The 12,431-nt window shown below is 44.6% G+C and overlaps 1 protein-coding gene across 3 annotated transcripts in view; it reads left to right on the forward strand.

Annotated features, from left to right (window-relative positions):
* Positions 1–12,431, forward strand: part of MTIF3 (mitochondrial translational initiation factor 3) — a 14,231-nt gene continuing 1,800 nt past the window's right edge. Inside the window, exons 1-3 of one of the 3 annotated variants that reach the window (XM_027589128.2) lie at positions 1–295; positions 5,543–5,617; positions 9,761–10,224. In XM_027589128.2, coding sequence (XP_027444929.1) covers positions 9,762–10,224 — 463 coding nt within the window. In that variant the 5' untranslated portion in view covers positions 1–295; positions 5,543–5,617; position 9,761. Of the gene's footprint in view, positions 296–4,240; positions 4,387–5,542; positions 5,618–9,760; positions 10,225–12,431 lie in introns of those variants that run through there. The other 2 variants (XM_027589127.2, XM_027589129.2) reach the window with 2 other exon arrangements.

The raw sequence follows: 12,431 nt of genomic DNA on the forward strand, positions 1-12,431 counted from the left end.
TTCGCACTTTCTGTCGGAGGACTTCCGCCTGCCAGCTGGACAGCATTCCTCCCTGCGTCACCTTTCCTTTAAAGACGCGGGCTCCGCCCACTACGGCAGGCGAAGGGGGCTGCCCGCGGGGGCCGCTCCCTGGCTTCTTCCGCCAGAGCTTACCAATCGCCGACCCGGCAAAGGTATATAGCTAAGGGCGAGGGGCGCCGTGCCAGTGAGGGGGGGGGGGCCTGCGGCGGGAGGACGTGGGCTTAGGCACAGGCCTACGGAGGAAGCGGCTTCACCTCGGCTGTGTCCCTGGAAGGTCAGTGCCGCCCCTGCCGCCGGACGGAGCGCAGAGAGGCACCACAGACCCTGCCGCGGGTTCGGGGATTCGGCCGGTCTGTAGCCGTCTTTGGGTCCGGAACGCTGCCCGTGCATCCGGGAACCGTAGGACCTAGACCCGGCGCCGGCCCTTCGATCCCCGGGACATTCCGTCCCGCCATCGCGGCGCACGTACAGGAACGCGTGCACGCTCGCCGTACGTCCCCACGCCCCCTCTCTGGCCGAGGCGTGCGGGGGGATCTCTTTTCCCGGTGTGGGCGTGGCCGCGGCTGACACACGTGACCGTCCTGTTCCCCGCAGCTGCCGCGGCGGGAGGAGTAGTGGGGAAGGTTACTAAGTGATTGCGGGATTTCTGTTTTTCCCTGTTTATCGTTTAATAGGCTCCGTGGCATAAGACTCTCGAAAGAAGTAAACAAACTTTATTACTGAAAACTCGCAATTGCACATTCGTGTAGTGAAAAGCTTCAGTCTAGGATTAAAGTACAGAGAGTGGAGGGGCGTTTGAAGTCAGCGGCTGCTTACTGTGCCAGGGACGGGACAGATAAATCAGATTAGTTCCCCGCTTCAGAGAACTTACCGTCTAGTGAAGGAGAGGAACAGCGATAAGATAATCACAAAATTGTAATTGTGATGAGTGCTAAAAGGGAAAGATAAACTACTACGGGAGCATTTACTGTTGAGCATTAAGTTGCCGAGCTCAACAGATGAGGGAGCAGGGGGATTGGGGGCTTAGTTTGGAAGGTAATCAGAAGAATGCCCGGAGAAAGGGAGCACTAAGCAACAGTCTGGCGTTTCCTAAACCTAAGGGAAGAGCATTTCAAGAATCTGGACGGCCAGTGTGGTTTAGGCAAATAGGAAGTTTGGTATAGAATGAGGCCGGAGAGGTGGCACGAGCCTCTAGGCTTCATGAAAGATGTTGGCCTGGAATCTGGGCAGTTTTATGGTGGGGAGGGTGGGGCTGTGTGGTGACAGTAGCGCAGAGACAACGGATTGCAGTGTTCCAATTGGTAAATCCTAGTTAGGAGACTGGTGGGAATACACACGAGATGGAAGATGTCTTAAACTAAGGTGGTGGCAATGGGTATGGAGAGAAGTGGTTGGATTTGAGTGGAAGTAGGAAGTAAAATTTATGAGACTTGGTGTTGGGTTAGCTAGGAGGATGAGGGAGAGCAGAGACGCTAAAGATGGTGCTCTGGATGAACTGTGATGCCGGGCAGTGAGATAGGAAGTTCTGAAAGAGCACGTGACCATGTGGAAGATTCATGTACAGGAATAAGTCCATCGTTAATACTGAGTATGTAGCTCTGGATTTAAAAGCTTTAAAAAAAACATTTCCTGGATGGTCATTGAGCTATTTCAGTAAAATAACTAAAATATAAGTTAAAAATTTTATAGGTAAAGAAATATGGTTAAGTAATTGGCCACAGATACATGTTGGTTTTTTCCAGTATTGTAAATTGGTGTTACAGCTCTTAAAAAGCCAACCTGAGTATGGAGAGTACTTTGTACCCGGTATGTGCCCCTTATGGAAGAGCAAAACCAGAGCCAAGGCAGAGCACCATGAAGGCTCAGTGACCATGGTTCAGTCCTCTGGTATTAAGGCTGCAGAGCCCACTGGAACAGAGCAGATGGACTGTTGGCAGGTCTGCAGGCAAAAGCAAGGACTTTGTGAAACTCCTTTGAAAGGTGTGAGAGAGGATTCTTAAAGTCATAGGAATTGGCAAAATTAGTTTCAGAAATATTTAGTCCACTAGAATCTATGTAGCTTTGATCCAGCCTCCCTGGAAATAACAAATATCAGTAAGTATGAGCTTGTGAATATCAGCTGTATAGGAAAGAAGAGCGGTGAGCATGCAAGCAGTTTAATCCCTCATAACCACATATTTAAATCATATTCCTAGAACTTTCATTACAAATACATTATCAGTACCTCCTGAAGAGGTACGTGGTAATGCAAAATAATGTATCATAAGGGGAATGCAGCCATCTTTGGGGGCAGTTATCATTTGATCACTTTTTTTTTCTTGTACAAAAATGTTCATAGCAACTTGATTCATAACAGCCCCAAAGTAGAAACATTCTAAATGTTCATCAGCAGAAAACTGGATTTAAAATTTGTAGTGTATTCATATACTGGGACGATTCTCAGAAATAGAAAGGAACAAACTAATGACACATGCAACAACACAGATGAATCTTAAAAACATGCTGGGATGCCTTACAACAAAGAGTACATACTGCTTAATTACATTTATATGAAATCTGAGAACAGACTATGATGGAAAAATATCAGAACAGTTGTTGCCTCTGGGTGGGGTTGGAGACTAACTTGGAAGAGGCATGAGGGAACTTTCTGGGGTGATGGTAACATTCTACATGTTGACAGTTTTGGTTACAGAGGTGTTTGTACTTGTCAAAACTAATGAAAAGATATGTTTAAGATTTGTTTTTGTTTTTGTTTTTTTTTAGGTTTTCTTTATTTGAGAGAGAAAGAAAGCAAGAGACAGAACACAAGGCAGGGGGAGGGGCAGCGGGAGAGGGAGACGCAGACTTCCCGATGAGCAGGGAGCCTGACATGGGACTTGATTCCAAGACCCTGGGATCATGACCTGAACCAAAGGCAGGCGCGTAACCCACTGAGCCACCCTGGTGCCCCTGTACATTTCATTATATGTAAATTTTGCCTCAAAATGGAAAGAATCGTTAACAAATATTGAACCCTAGTTAATGGAATGCATGCAGCAGTATTTGAGGATGAAGGACTCGAGGATGCCAATGTCTGCTACTGCTTTGAAATACATCAAAACATAAATGAAATGGATAGAAAGAGGAATAAATAGATGGATAAATAACACAAAGATAGCAACATGTAGAATCTAGATGAAGGGGTATTGGGGTGTTCACTGTATCATTTTCTGTATATTTAAACATTTCCATAATAAAAGTGGGGAGAAATAGTCCTCAAAGAATATTGTTCATTTTAAACAACTGTAGACTTAATGTGAAAATATAAAGAACACAACCCTAAGCTCTCCTGAAATACACAGTGTATGGAAGTAACCATGTATTTATTTCATAATTTCCCACTTTATGGCTTACTGTTTAAAATCCTTTCAATTTCTTATGAAATATGTGGATCAGACATTAAAATTATTCTGTGTTGTGTGCATTTGGAATAGTGCAATTGTCATTTTTCTTACATGGTCCCAGGCAAGTTTGTGATGGTGTTGAAGAGGTCCAAGCAGAGGAGTGAGGACTGAAATTAGGGGGAATTGCCAAGACAGAAGAGTGAAGGGGCTTTGAGGGCGTTTGTCAGTTTATCCTCCAGTGCTTGCAGGATATGGAGTTTTTCAGTGATCCAGTCTCACGTAAATAAGGGAAATTATATGTTTTCTCCTTACAATGTGGAGTCAGTGCAGAATTTAAACTCCCAACAGATGCAGATAGCTGCAGCACAGGATGATCTCAATAAGGTCTGAGTTACCGTGAAACGAGACATGGCTATCTCTTACTATACGATTGTGTACTTTAAGTAAATGATTTTAAGATAATTGGCTTTTCAAATAGTTCTGGATGTCTCAGAAGGGACAGCTGTGGAAGTAAGTGACTAAAGGTACCCATACTGTCCTAAGAACATGAGAACCTATTTCGATTTAGACTGCTGTTTCATTCGGCCTACTATTTGTTTGACAGAGATATCAAAGACATTTAGTTGGAGAAATTTCATGAAAGAGCAAGGCTTTCTATTTTGCACACACTTGGAAAGCTTTCTTAACCTTTTCCTAACCTTTGCTCTTGTACTCCCAGACAGCCTAGCTTAAAGCACTTGAACCCACTAATGTTATAATGTTTTATCATGTATTTTCTTATGTCTTCTTTTTTGAGGGGGTCTTGACCCAGTGGTTCTTAACAAGAGAGGAACAGGGAGACATCTTGTGTTTGAAAAAGATGATGCTGGTAGGCCTCCAGTTTCTGAGAACGGCTACTCCAAAACATGCTCACTTTTAACTACTAGTTAGCCAAACATTGCACAAGTTCTACTTCGAATTGAAACCATCTTCATTAATGAAGGTGAGACACTTATAGACTGCTCTGATGAAAACTAGATGGAGAATAAAGGTGATTTGCATTACCAAACAATTCAGACTCTGGAATCTGTAAAGTTCCCTAGACATAGGCTTCATTTAGATATAGCCTTGAAACTAATGAAAACATTTTTTGGAGATCTATAAAGCCAGAATGCCAATTTATTAAATTATAGTGATGTCTATAACTTACACAGATTGGAACAGTCATACTGGCACGAGTAGGGAACTTTTTCCTTCCTGTGGGCAGCTGGCTTCTCTTTTAACTTTTTAATTATGAACAAAATTAAACATACAGAACAGTTGTAAGGCTCAGTAACCAAACATCCGTGTAACCATAACATAGATTCAGCAGATGTTGCCATGCTGCACACGTATTTTCTGCCAAACCCTGTCTGAGCAAGTGGCAGTTGTCATGGTCCTCTGCCCTAAATACTTCAGAGTCCCCTCCCAGTGATGGCATTTTCCCACCTAAGACAATTCGCAGTATTTCTCAGAAAGCACCCGCTCCATCAGGAATCTCGTCGTTATTCAGCTTGTCCCCTGTATCTCAACATCTTTGTAGTTGCTTTTTTCAAACACATTGCATTTTATAATTATGTCTCCTCTGTCTTTTTATTCAAGAATAAACCCCTTCTCTTTTTAATTCCTCCTAACACTTTTTTTTTTTTTTTTTGACATCAAGCCACTTGGCTTGTCTCACAGTCCGTATTTGTCAGATTGTTTCCTTGTGGTGGTGCCTGATTTGTTCCCGAGTCTGGCCCTTGAATTCCCTGGAGACTGGGAACCCGGTCTAGAGGCCGGACCAGGTTCTGGTTAAACCTTTTCTGGCAGGACTGTTTCACAGAAGGCACCGCACCCAGGCCATGGCACAGGAGGAGGTATGCGCTAGGATGTCGGGTTGTCCCATCGCTGGAATACTGAGTCTGACCTTAGGTTAAAGAGGGTGACAGCCAAAGTGTGTTTTTCCCATTTCAGTTTGCAAGTCATCTTTGAGTCACCCTTTGGCACCATATGAATACCTTGTTTCCTCATTAGCTTTTTACCTAATGGTTTTTGCATCCACCCTTGCCTGGATCTGTGATTTGATTGAAGGTGGCAAAATGGTGATTTCTAAATTACTTTTCTTCTCCATTTATTAGCTGGCATTCTCCTCTAACGAAGAGCTTTTCTTCACCACCTGGGGATGATTGCTGATTACAGTTCTTCCTAAAAAGGTAGGATGAATGCTTAGTCCTTTTTCTTTACCAATTTTCACAGTAAGAAGTCTGGGTAAGAGTCACATGCAGTTCTGGCAAATGATCTTTCTTTTTTATAGATTTTTGCATATTCCATGTGTTAAAACAACTTTCAGCCATTGTTCTTTAATGTTGAAATTACCTCACATTTGGCCAGTGGGAGTCTGTCCATGCTCCCAACCTGTGAATGAAATGTAAACAAGCAAAATCATAATAACATGGGGGAAATCAGAAAACTAGGTATTTGATAATATAAAGGAATGATTGTTAGTTAGGGTAATGTTATTATGGTCATTAAAAAGACAAAAGAGGCCTCACCTCTGAGAGATGACTTACTGAGGTATTTGCTGGCAAGATAGGATTTACCTTGAAATAGTTCATGGGCGGCTGGGGGTGTAGGAGAGTAGTTGAAGCAGAGAGGAGGCAGGTTTGGCTACGTGCTATTAAGAAGCTGCGTGATGGGTGCTTAGGGCTTTATTATACTATTCTTCCTATACGTGTTTGAAACTTTTCCTAAGAAAAAGCTTTTTAGAGGTGCCTGGGTGGCTCAGTTGGTTAAGCATCTGCCTTCGGCACAGGTCATGATCCCAGGGTCCTGGGATTGAGCCTCGCCTCTGGCTCCCTGCTCAGCAGGGAATCTGCTTCTCCCTCTGCCTCTGCCCCTCTCCCCACGCCCCCCCATCCCGCTTTCACTCGCATGCCCTCTCTCTAATAAATAAAATCTTTTTTTAAAAAGCTTTTTAATTATTACAATTTAAGTTGGTATTTGCAATTCAAATTTAGTAATCTCACAGCCTTTTTCTTAACATTGTATTTATATTTTAGCTATGAAAAGCTTATTTTGAAGAAATATGTATATGTTCAGCCTTGCTGACATAAAGCCAAAATTTAGCTAGTATTGGAGCTTAATTGCTCTATAAGTCAAGAAAATTTAAAACTTTTGAAAATTTATTTTTATTTTTTTTAAGACTATTTATTTATTTGAGAGAGAGAGAGAGCACAAGCAGGGGGAGCCGCAGAGGGAGAGGGAGAAGCAGACTCCCCACCGAGCAGGGAGCCTGATGCGGGGCTCGATCCCAGACCCCTGAGGTCATGACCTGAGTCGAAGGCAGACGCTTAACTGGCTGAGCCACCCAGGTGCCCCAAAAAACTTTTTAAAATTTAAATAATGGTACAGAACTTAAAAATACAGTTACAGTATTTTTCTACTCTTTACCTTTTCCTGGAAAGTGTTTTTAAAGCTTTAAGAAAAAATTCTACATAGTTTTTCTGAAATAGTCTTTATTTTATAAATAAATATATTTTATTTACTGTATGAAAAATACTTCTTCCATGTAAAAGATTGGGCAAAAAATGATCATTAGGAAGGATAGGGGAAAAAAATCACTTGTGTCCTCGACTACAAACAACCAGGGTTTTCATAAATTTCTTTTCATCTTTTTCCTATGCCTAGTCTATTCATATGCTTACTTGTTTTTAAAAATCCTACATTTTGAAAAAAAAAATCCTACATTTTGAAATATTTTCTGTTTTAATGTGTTGAGGATTCACTACCCAGGACGCAGCCAGCTTTCATCCATTATTGTCAGTGCCATCCTAACTCATAGTGAAATTTGGTGCTGTGGCTATTTTTCTGATGATAAATGGAAAAAAGTCTTCTCTGGTCTCCTCAGGCTTTCTTGCTTTCTTGGTCTGGGGGCTTCCTCCACCAACAAATATCTGACTTCTTTTGTTAAACATCTTCTGAGCTATTAAAATCCAGTCTGCTCCGATTCTAGAGCCTTTGCCACATCTGCAGCTGGAGTCCCAACCAGGTAGCAACTGTAAGTGAGTTCATCTCCTTCGCTGTGGGCGGAACATCTGGCCATAGATCTCACTAAGGTCAGTGGGCAGTTGAAGGGCCAGCCAGAATGTGAAGAGCGTGGGTAACCAGTGTCTGTGTGTATTGCTAGGCAATGACACATCTGAGGACCCGGGGGTCAGACGCCAGGAGACGCTGCCTTCCCTCCGGCTGTTCCCTTTGGCTCAAATGTTCACTCAGCATGTCTGTGCCGAGCCGGGCTCTGGGCTCTAGTGTTAGAAACACAGCAGTGAACAAAATGGACAATTACATTTTCTTGTGAAGCTTGCATTCTAGTGAGAAACATTATGGACATGTGTGCAAATAACCATATAATATGTCCGGCAGGGATTTTTTCAAAGGCAAGCTAATGGATTTGAAAATGATGGGGTGTACAGTATTTTACAGAGTGGATGGGGAGGCCTCCCTGAGCAGTAACACTTGAGCCAAGGCCTGAGGTAAATGAACCACACAGCTGAGGGAAGGGAACTCTTGGGTAGAAGGATCCAGAGGAATACTGTTTGGTGTTTGTGAGGAACAGCCTGGCGTCCAGGGAGGCTGGAACAGAGCTGGAAGAGGCGGGGTAGGTGTGGTGGGCAGAGGTGGGCGGGGGCCACTGTGGGCCCCTTCACAGGCTTGGCTTTTCCCCCGAGCAAGATGAAAGCCAGTGGAGGGCTCTGAGCAGAGGAGGGACGTCCTCTGCCATGTATATTTTAAAAGGATCACTGTGTGTGCCATGTAGGTGATAAATTATAGGGGCTAAGGGCAGAAGCAGGAGGGCCGTCAGGAGGCTGACTGTAAACCAGGTGAGAGAGGGTGATATTTTTGGAGCAAGGTGATAGCAACGGAGGTGAGGGGTGGTTGGATCCTGGCTGTTTTTAGAGGCTGAACAGCCAGATGCCCTGCTAAATTGTTAAGAGAAAAAGGAGAGTGGAGGATAACTTTGCTGCTTTGGGCCTGAGCCGCTGGGAGGGCGTGTGCTGTATGACCTGGCAGAGACTGAGGGAGGAGGCAGCATAGGGGGAAGACGGAGAGCCGGCGGGGGACATGTTCGCTCTGGGCGACATTAGCCGTCTGAGTGGACAGCGCGGGCTGGCCGTCAGCCCTACAAGTTAGGGATTCGGGGAGGAGGCTGGAGCAGCAGACACGGGTGTTGCCCGGCTACGTGAGGACGGAAGTGGGAGGATGTGCGCCCCATTGCTTTCCGTTCAGGCTACCGTGTCTGTTTTGGTTTTTCCCTCTCACTGGTCACTAGAGGCCTAAGGCAGTGTGATGATGGGGCTAGGTCCAGCGTTTGTACAACCCGGTGGCATCAAAGCTGGGGACCAGAGGGCATTTCTGGTTTTAGCAAACACTCCAGGTGACTCTCCTGCAGGTGACCCAGGGACCATTCCTTGAGAAGCACTGCTGAAGGTCCCTCATCCCTTCCTCTTTGGTCGTGGACAGGCCCACCTCCCTGAGTTCTTGTGTTGCTCACCCCAGATGACATGAGTGGGTCCTCCCATCCCTCCTCCAGCCTGCACCTCTAGGCTTGGCCCGACATGTGCATAGAAGGAGAAAGACACTTATCGGGGGAGAGAAGCCAGTACAAAATCAGAATGCCATTTATAAGAGCAGCGGTTAGTCCCATGAAGTAAACCAGGATCACCATGTGTGCCTAACGCGTCATTAGCGTTTACTTGTCACGCCGTACCTTGTGAGTCATCGTAGAGTTTCTGAGATCGGCACTCTGATTCACGTCAGCGTATTTCCTTTCTGAGAGTCTCAGTTAGTGCTCCCAGGGGTCAGCTTCCTTCATGGGGAGTCCCCTTTCCCAGAATAGTGCTCTTGTCTTCTGTATACCAGCAGATGTATTGATAAATTGTTAGCAGTTGATTGTATTAAAAGCTTATGAATTGGTTTTTATGAATCACTAAGGATTTTATATGCTGCTTTCTCTTAAGTAAACCTTTAGGATGATCTTTGCTTTTGGAGTTGGCACTACAAGATCCTTGGGAAATAGAGTCAAATGAGATAGTATTGGGGGAAGAAATGATGGGAAACGACAGCACTGTGCTAATATGGTTTATTCTGACAATAACTTGTGCTGGGGACAGTACCTCTGCGACTTAGTGTGACCACAGTCACCTGACAGTCCACGTCATTGGTGTAAATTCCCCAGGCATGGATCCACAATGTTCATAGATGACCTAGGCCTGCAGCCTCACACACACCCTCTATGTACCACAGTTCATCAAAGATGAACTGATTGAATCGTAACAAACCTTCTCCCTGCCTTTTAGGATGGCTGCTCTTCTTCTAAAGAGGCTAACATTACAGACCATAAAGACTGAAAATAATTGCATTAGCAGGTGTCTTGGTAAATACATCCTGCACAAGACCATACCAGCGCAGCTGTCCCTTGGAGCTTCTGTCCCAAGACTGTCTTACCTGGTTCATGCAAAAGCTTTCAGTACTGCTGCGGACACCCAGGATGAAAGAAAGAAGAAGAAAAAGAGTGAGCCAGCTTTTAGCAACATCGGCAGAAAAATTCATGAGCGAGTCATTCACGTGCTGGATGAGGCAGGCAATGATTTGGGAAACATGCACCGAGCAGACGTGATCAGGCTCATGAATGAGCGGGACCTGAGGCTCGTTAAACGGGACAGCGGCGTGGAGCCTCCGCAGTACCAGCTCCTGACGGGGGCACAGATTCACAAGGAGCAGCTGAGACTTCGGGAACTGGAAAAGGCCCGCCCCAAACCTGGTAGGTGTCGTGCTGTCTGCAAACCGAGTCCTCGGGACCACAGACCAGCAGTTGAGAGCAGCATCTGCCAAGGTGCTCATGACCGTGGGGATGTAAAAAAACAGGGACATTCACAGTCTCACCACCAGTGCCCACAACTTCAGCTCTCCCTTATTTCCGTTCCTCTTCTTTTTCCCTTGATGCCCTGTGGTCAGCATTCTTTTCCTTTAAGCCTGTGTAAAAGGAGGGGAAAATAAGGTAAACACCCCAAAGTGAGGGAACCTCTTTCCCCTTGGTCCTTAGCTCTGTCTCTGATCTGGGGGTGGCAGAGCCACTGGCGGCAGGCCTTGGAGTGCCCGTTCCAGGCCTGGGCCACCCTTTCCCCATCTCTGAAATGGAGGTGCTTGGCTAATTGCCTGGAAGCACTTTCCAATCTCCGAGGTGATTCACAGAGCACCTCTCACACCCCAGTGTCTTGTTACAGTATTGGTAAGGAATGCCCATGTACACATTTTGCCGGTCACCTTACAATGCCCTTGTCATTGATGCCTTCATGGAACCATGAATTGGATAGTGAGTGAAGATTTTTCATGATTCCCACTGAGTGCTGATCGTTACGAAAGATTGTTTTCTGTTAAACAGCCTGGGACAGGGACCAGGAGACTGGTCCCGAAGCTGCCACAGTGAGGTTGTATGTCTTAAGAAAATCATACACTATCTGTGGCTCACTTTTGTAACAGCACATTCAACAAGGATGTTGACTAGAAAACAAAAAGTTTTCAGAGGCCAACTAGGATGATACAGACTTCAAACTGTATCACAGAAAAATAGTTAACAGCCCAGAGAAGCTTGGAGAAGACACGTTGCTGTTGTGATAGTTGAAAGGCTAAGGTGTTGAAGGCATTATTTTTTTCTGAGAGAGACCTCGGACCCGCTGCAGGGGCTTGAAGGAAGCAAGGAGGTATTGATAAAAGGACTTTTTTTAAAAGAAAAATTACTTTCATTTGGGGAATTAGCATACAGAAAAATATGAACACCTGCTATCCACCATCCAGAATGAACAAACATGAACGTTGTTGTGCTTCAGATTTGTAAACAAAATAAAACATCACCGAGTTGTTGAGGTTGTCCGTGCTCCCTTCCCCTGTGCTGTCCTCCCTCCCCACCGTCATGGACTCGGGGTGTAGGTCCGTCTGTGTCGTTAAACCTCGGTTACATATAAACAGTATATAGCAGGATTTTATACACACAAAAATGATGTCACGCTGTTTTCAAGAGCCATGTTTATAGAACAGCTGTAGCTAATTTATCATAATTCCTAAATGGAATCCTAAGAATATACCATATACCATGGCTGTAGTCCCTTTGCATGGACATCGGGCTCGTTTCCAGTCTTTCGTTATGAAGAACAAGGAGCCCGTCTGTCAGTGTCTCCAGGGCCTGTGGGGCAGATCATCAGCAGTGTATGTATGAAACTTCTCTTCCTACACCCCACCTCTACGTGGTACTCTCATCTAATTTTTGCCGTGCTGATGGCTGAGAAGGCCTGTCTTACGATTTATTTGTACTTCCTTTCACCATGTGACTTACCTCCTCTGTGACTTGCCTATTTGTAGTCCCTGTTTTTCTTTCATGGTCCTCCCCCGATCCCCCATTTAGAGAGTTCTCTGTTCTGTGTGATGCAAAAACCTTGTCTCAGATTTTTTTTTTTTTTTTGCCCTTTTTTAATTACCCAGTAGTGTTCTGATAGAGGAAATTACCGCTTTTTTCCTTAACAAAATCCTTCTTCTATCCTGAGGTCACAAACATCCACTTTCTTTTCTTCTGTTTTAAAGTTGTATTTTTTTTCACATTTAGTCAGTCCTCCTGGGGAGATTGTCGTATGGGTTGAGACCTAATTTTTCCCCATATGAAAACTCTGAATTGTCCCAACACTTTTACTAAATAGTCTGTTCCTTCCCTGTAAAATAATTTTGCATGGTCAGGGTTTCCATTTTCACAATACAGGACATAGGGAGCTCCCTCCTGTCTGATGCAATCTGGATGACCCCACTGTCACTAGGAGGCCATCACAAAAGGAGTCAGATGAAAAGAGTACTTCCCAGATACTGCTCTCATCAGAAGGAAAAATAAGGATAGTCAAGTTTATCATAAAGCTAGACTCGTTCCTTTGAAAGGACCATTTTTTCTTTCATCAAATGAGGGTAATAATAATGGAAGCATTTCAT

This window comes from Zalophus californianus, chromosome 3, assembly GCF_009762305.2.
Source record: "Zalophus californianus isolate mZalCal1 chromosome 3, mZalCal1.pri.v2, whole genome shotgun sequence".
Classification (NCBI taxonomy): domain Eukaryota; kingdom Metazoa; phylum Chordata; class Mammalia; order Carnivora; family Otariidae; genus Zalophus; species Zalophus californianus.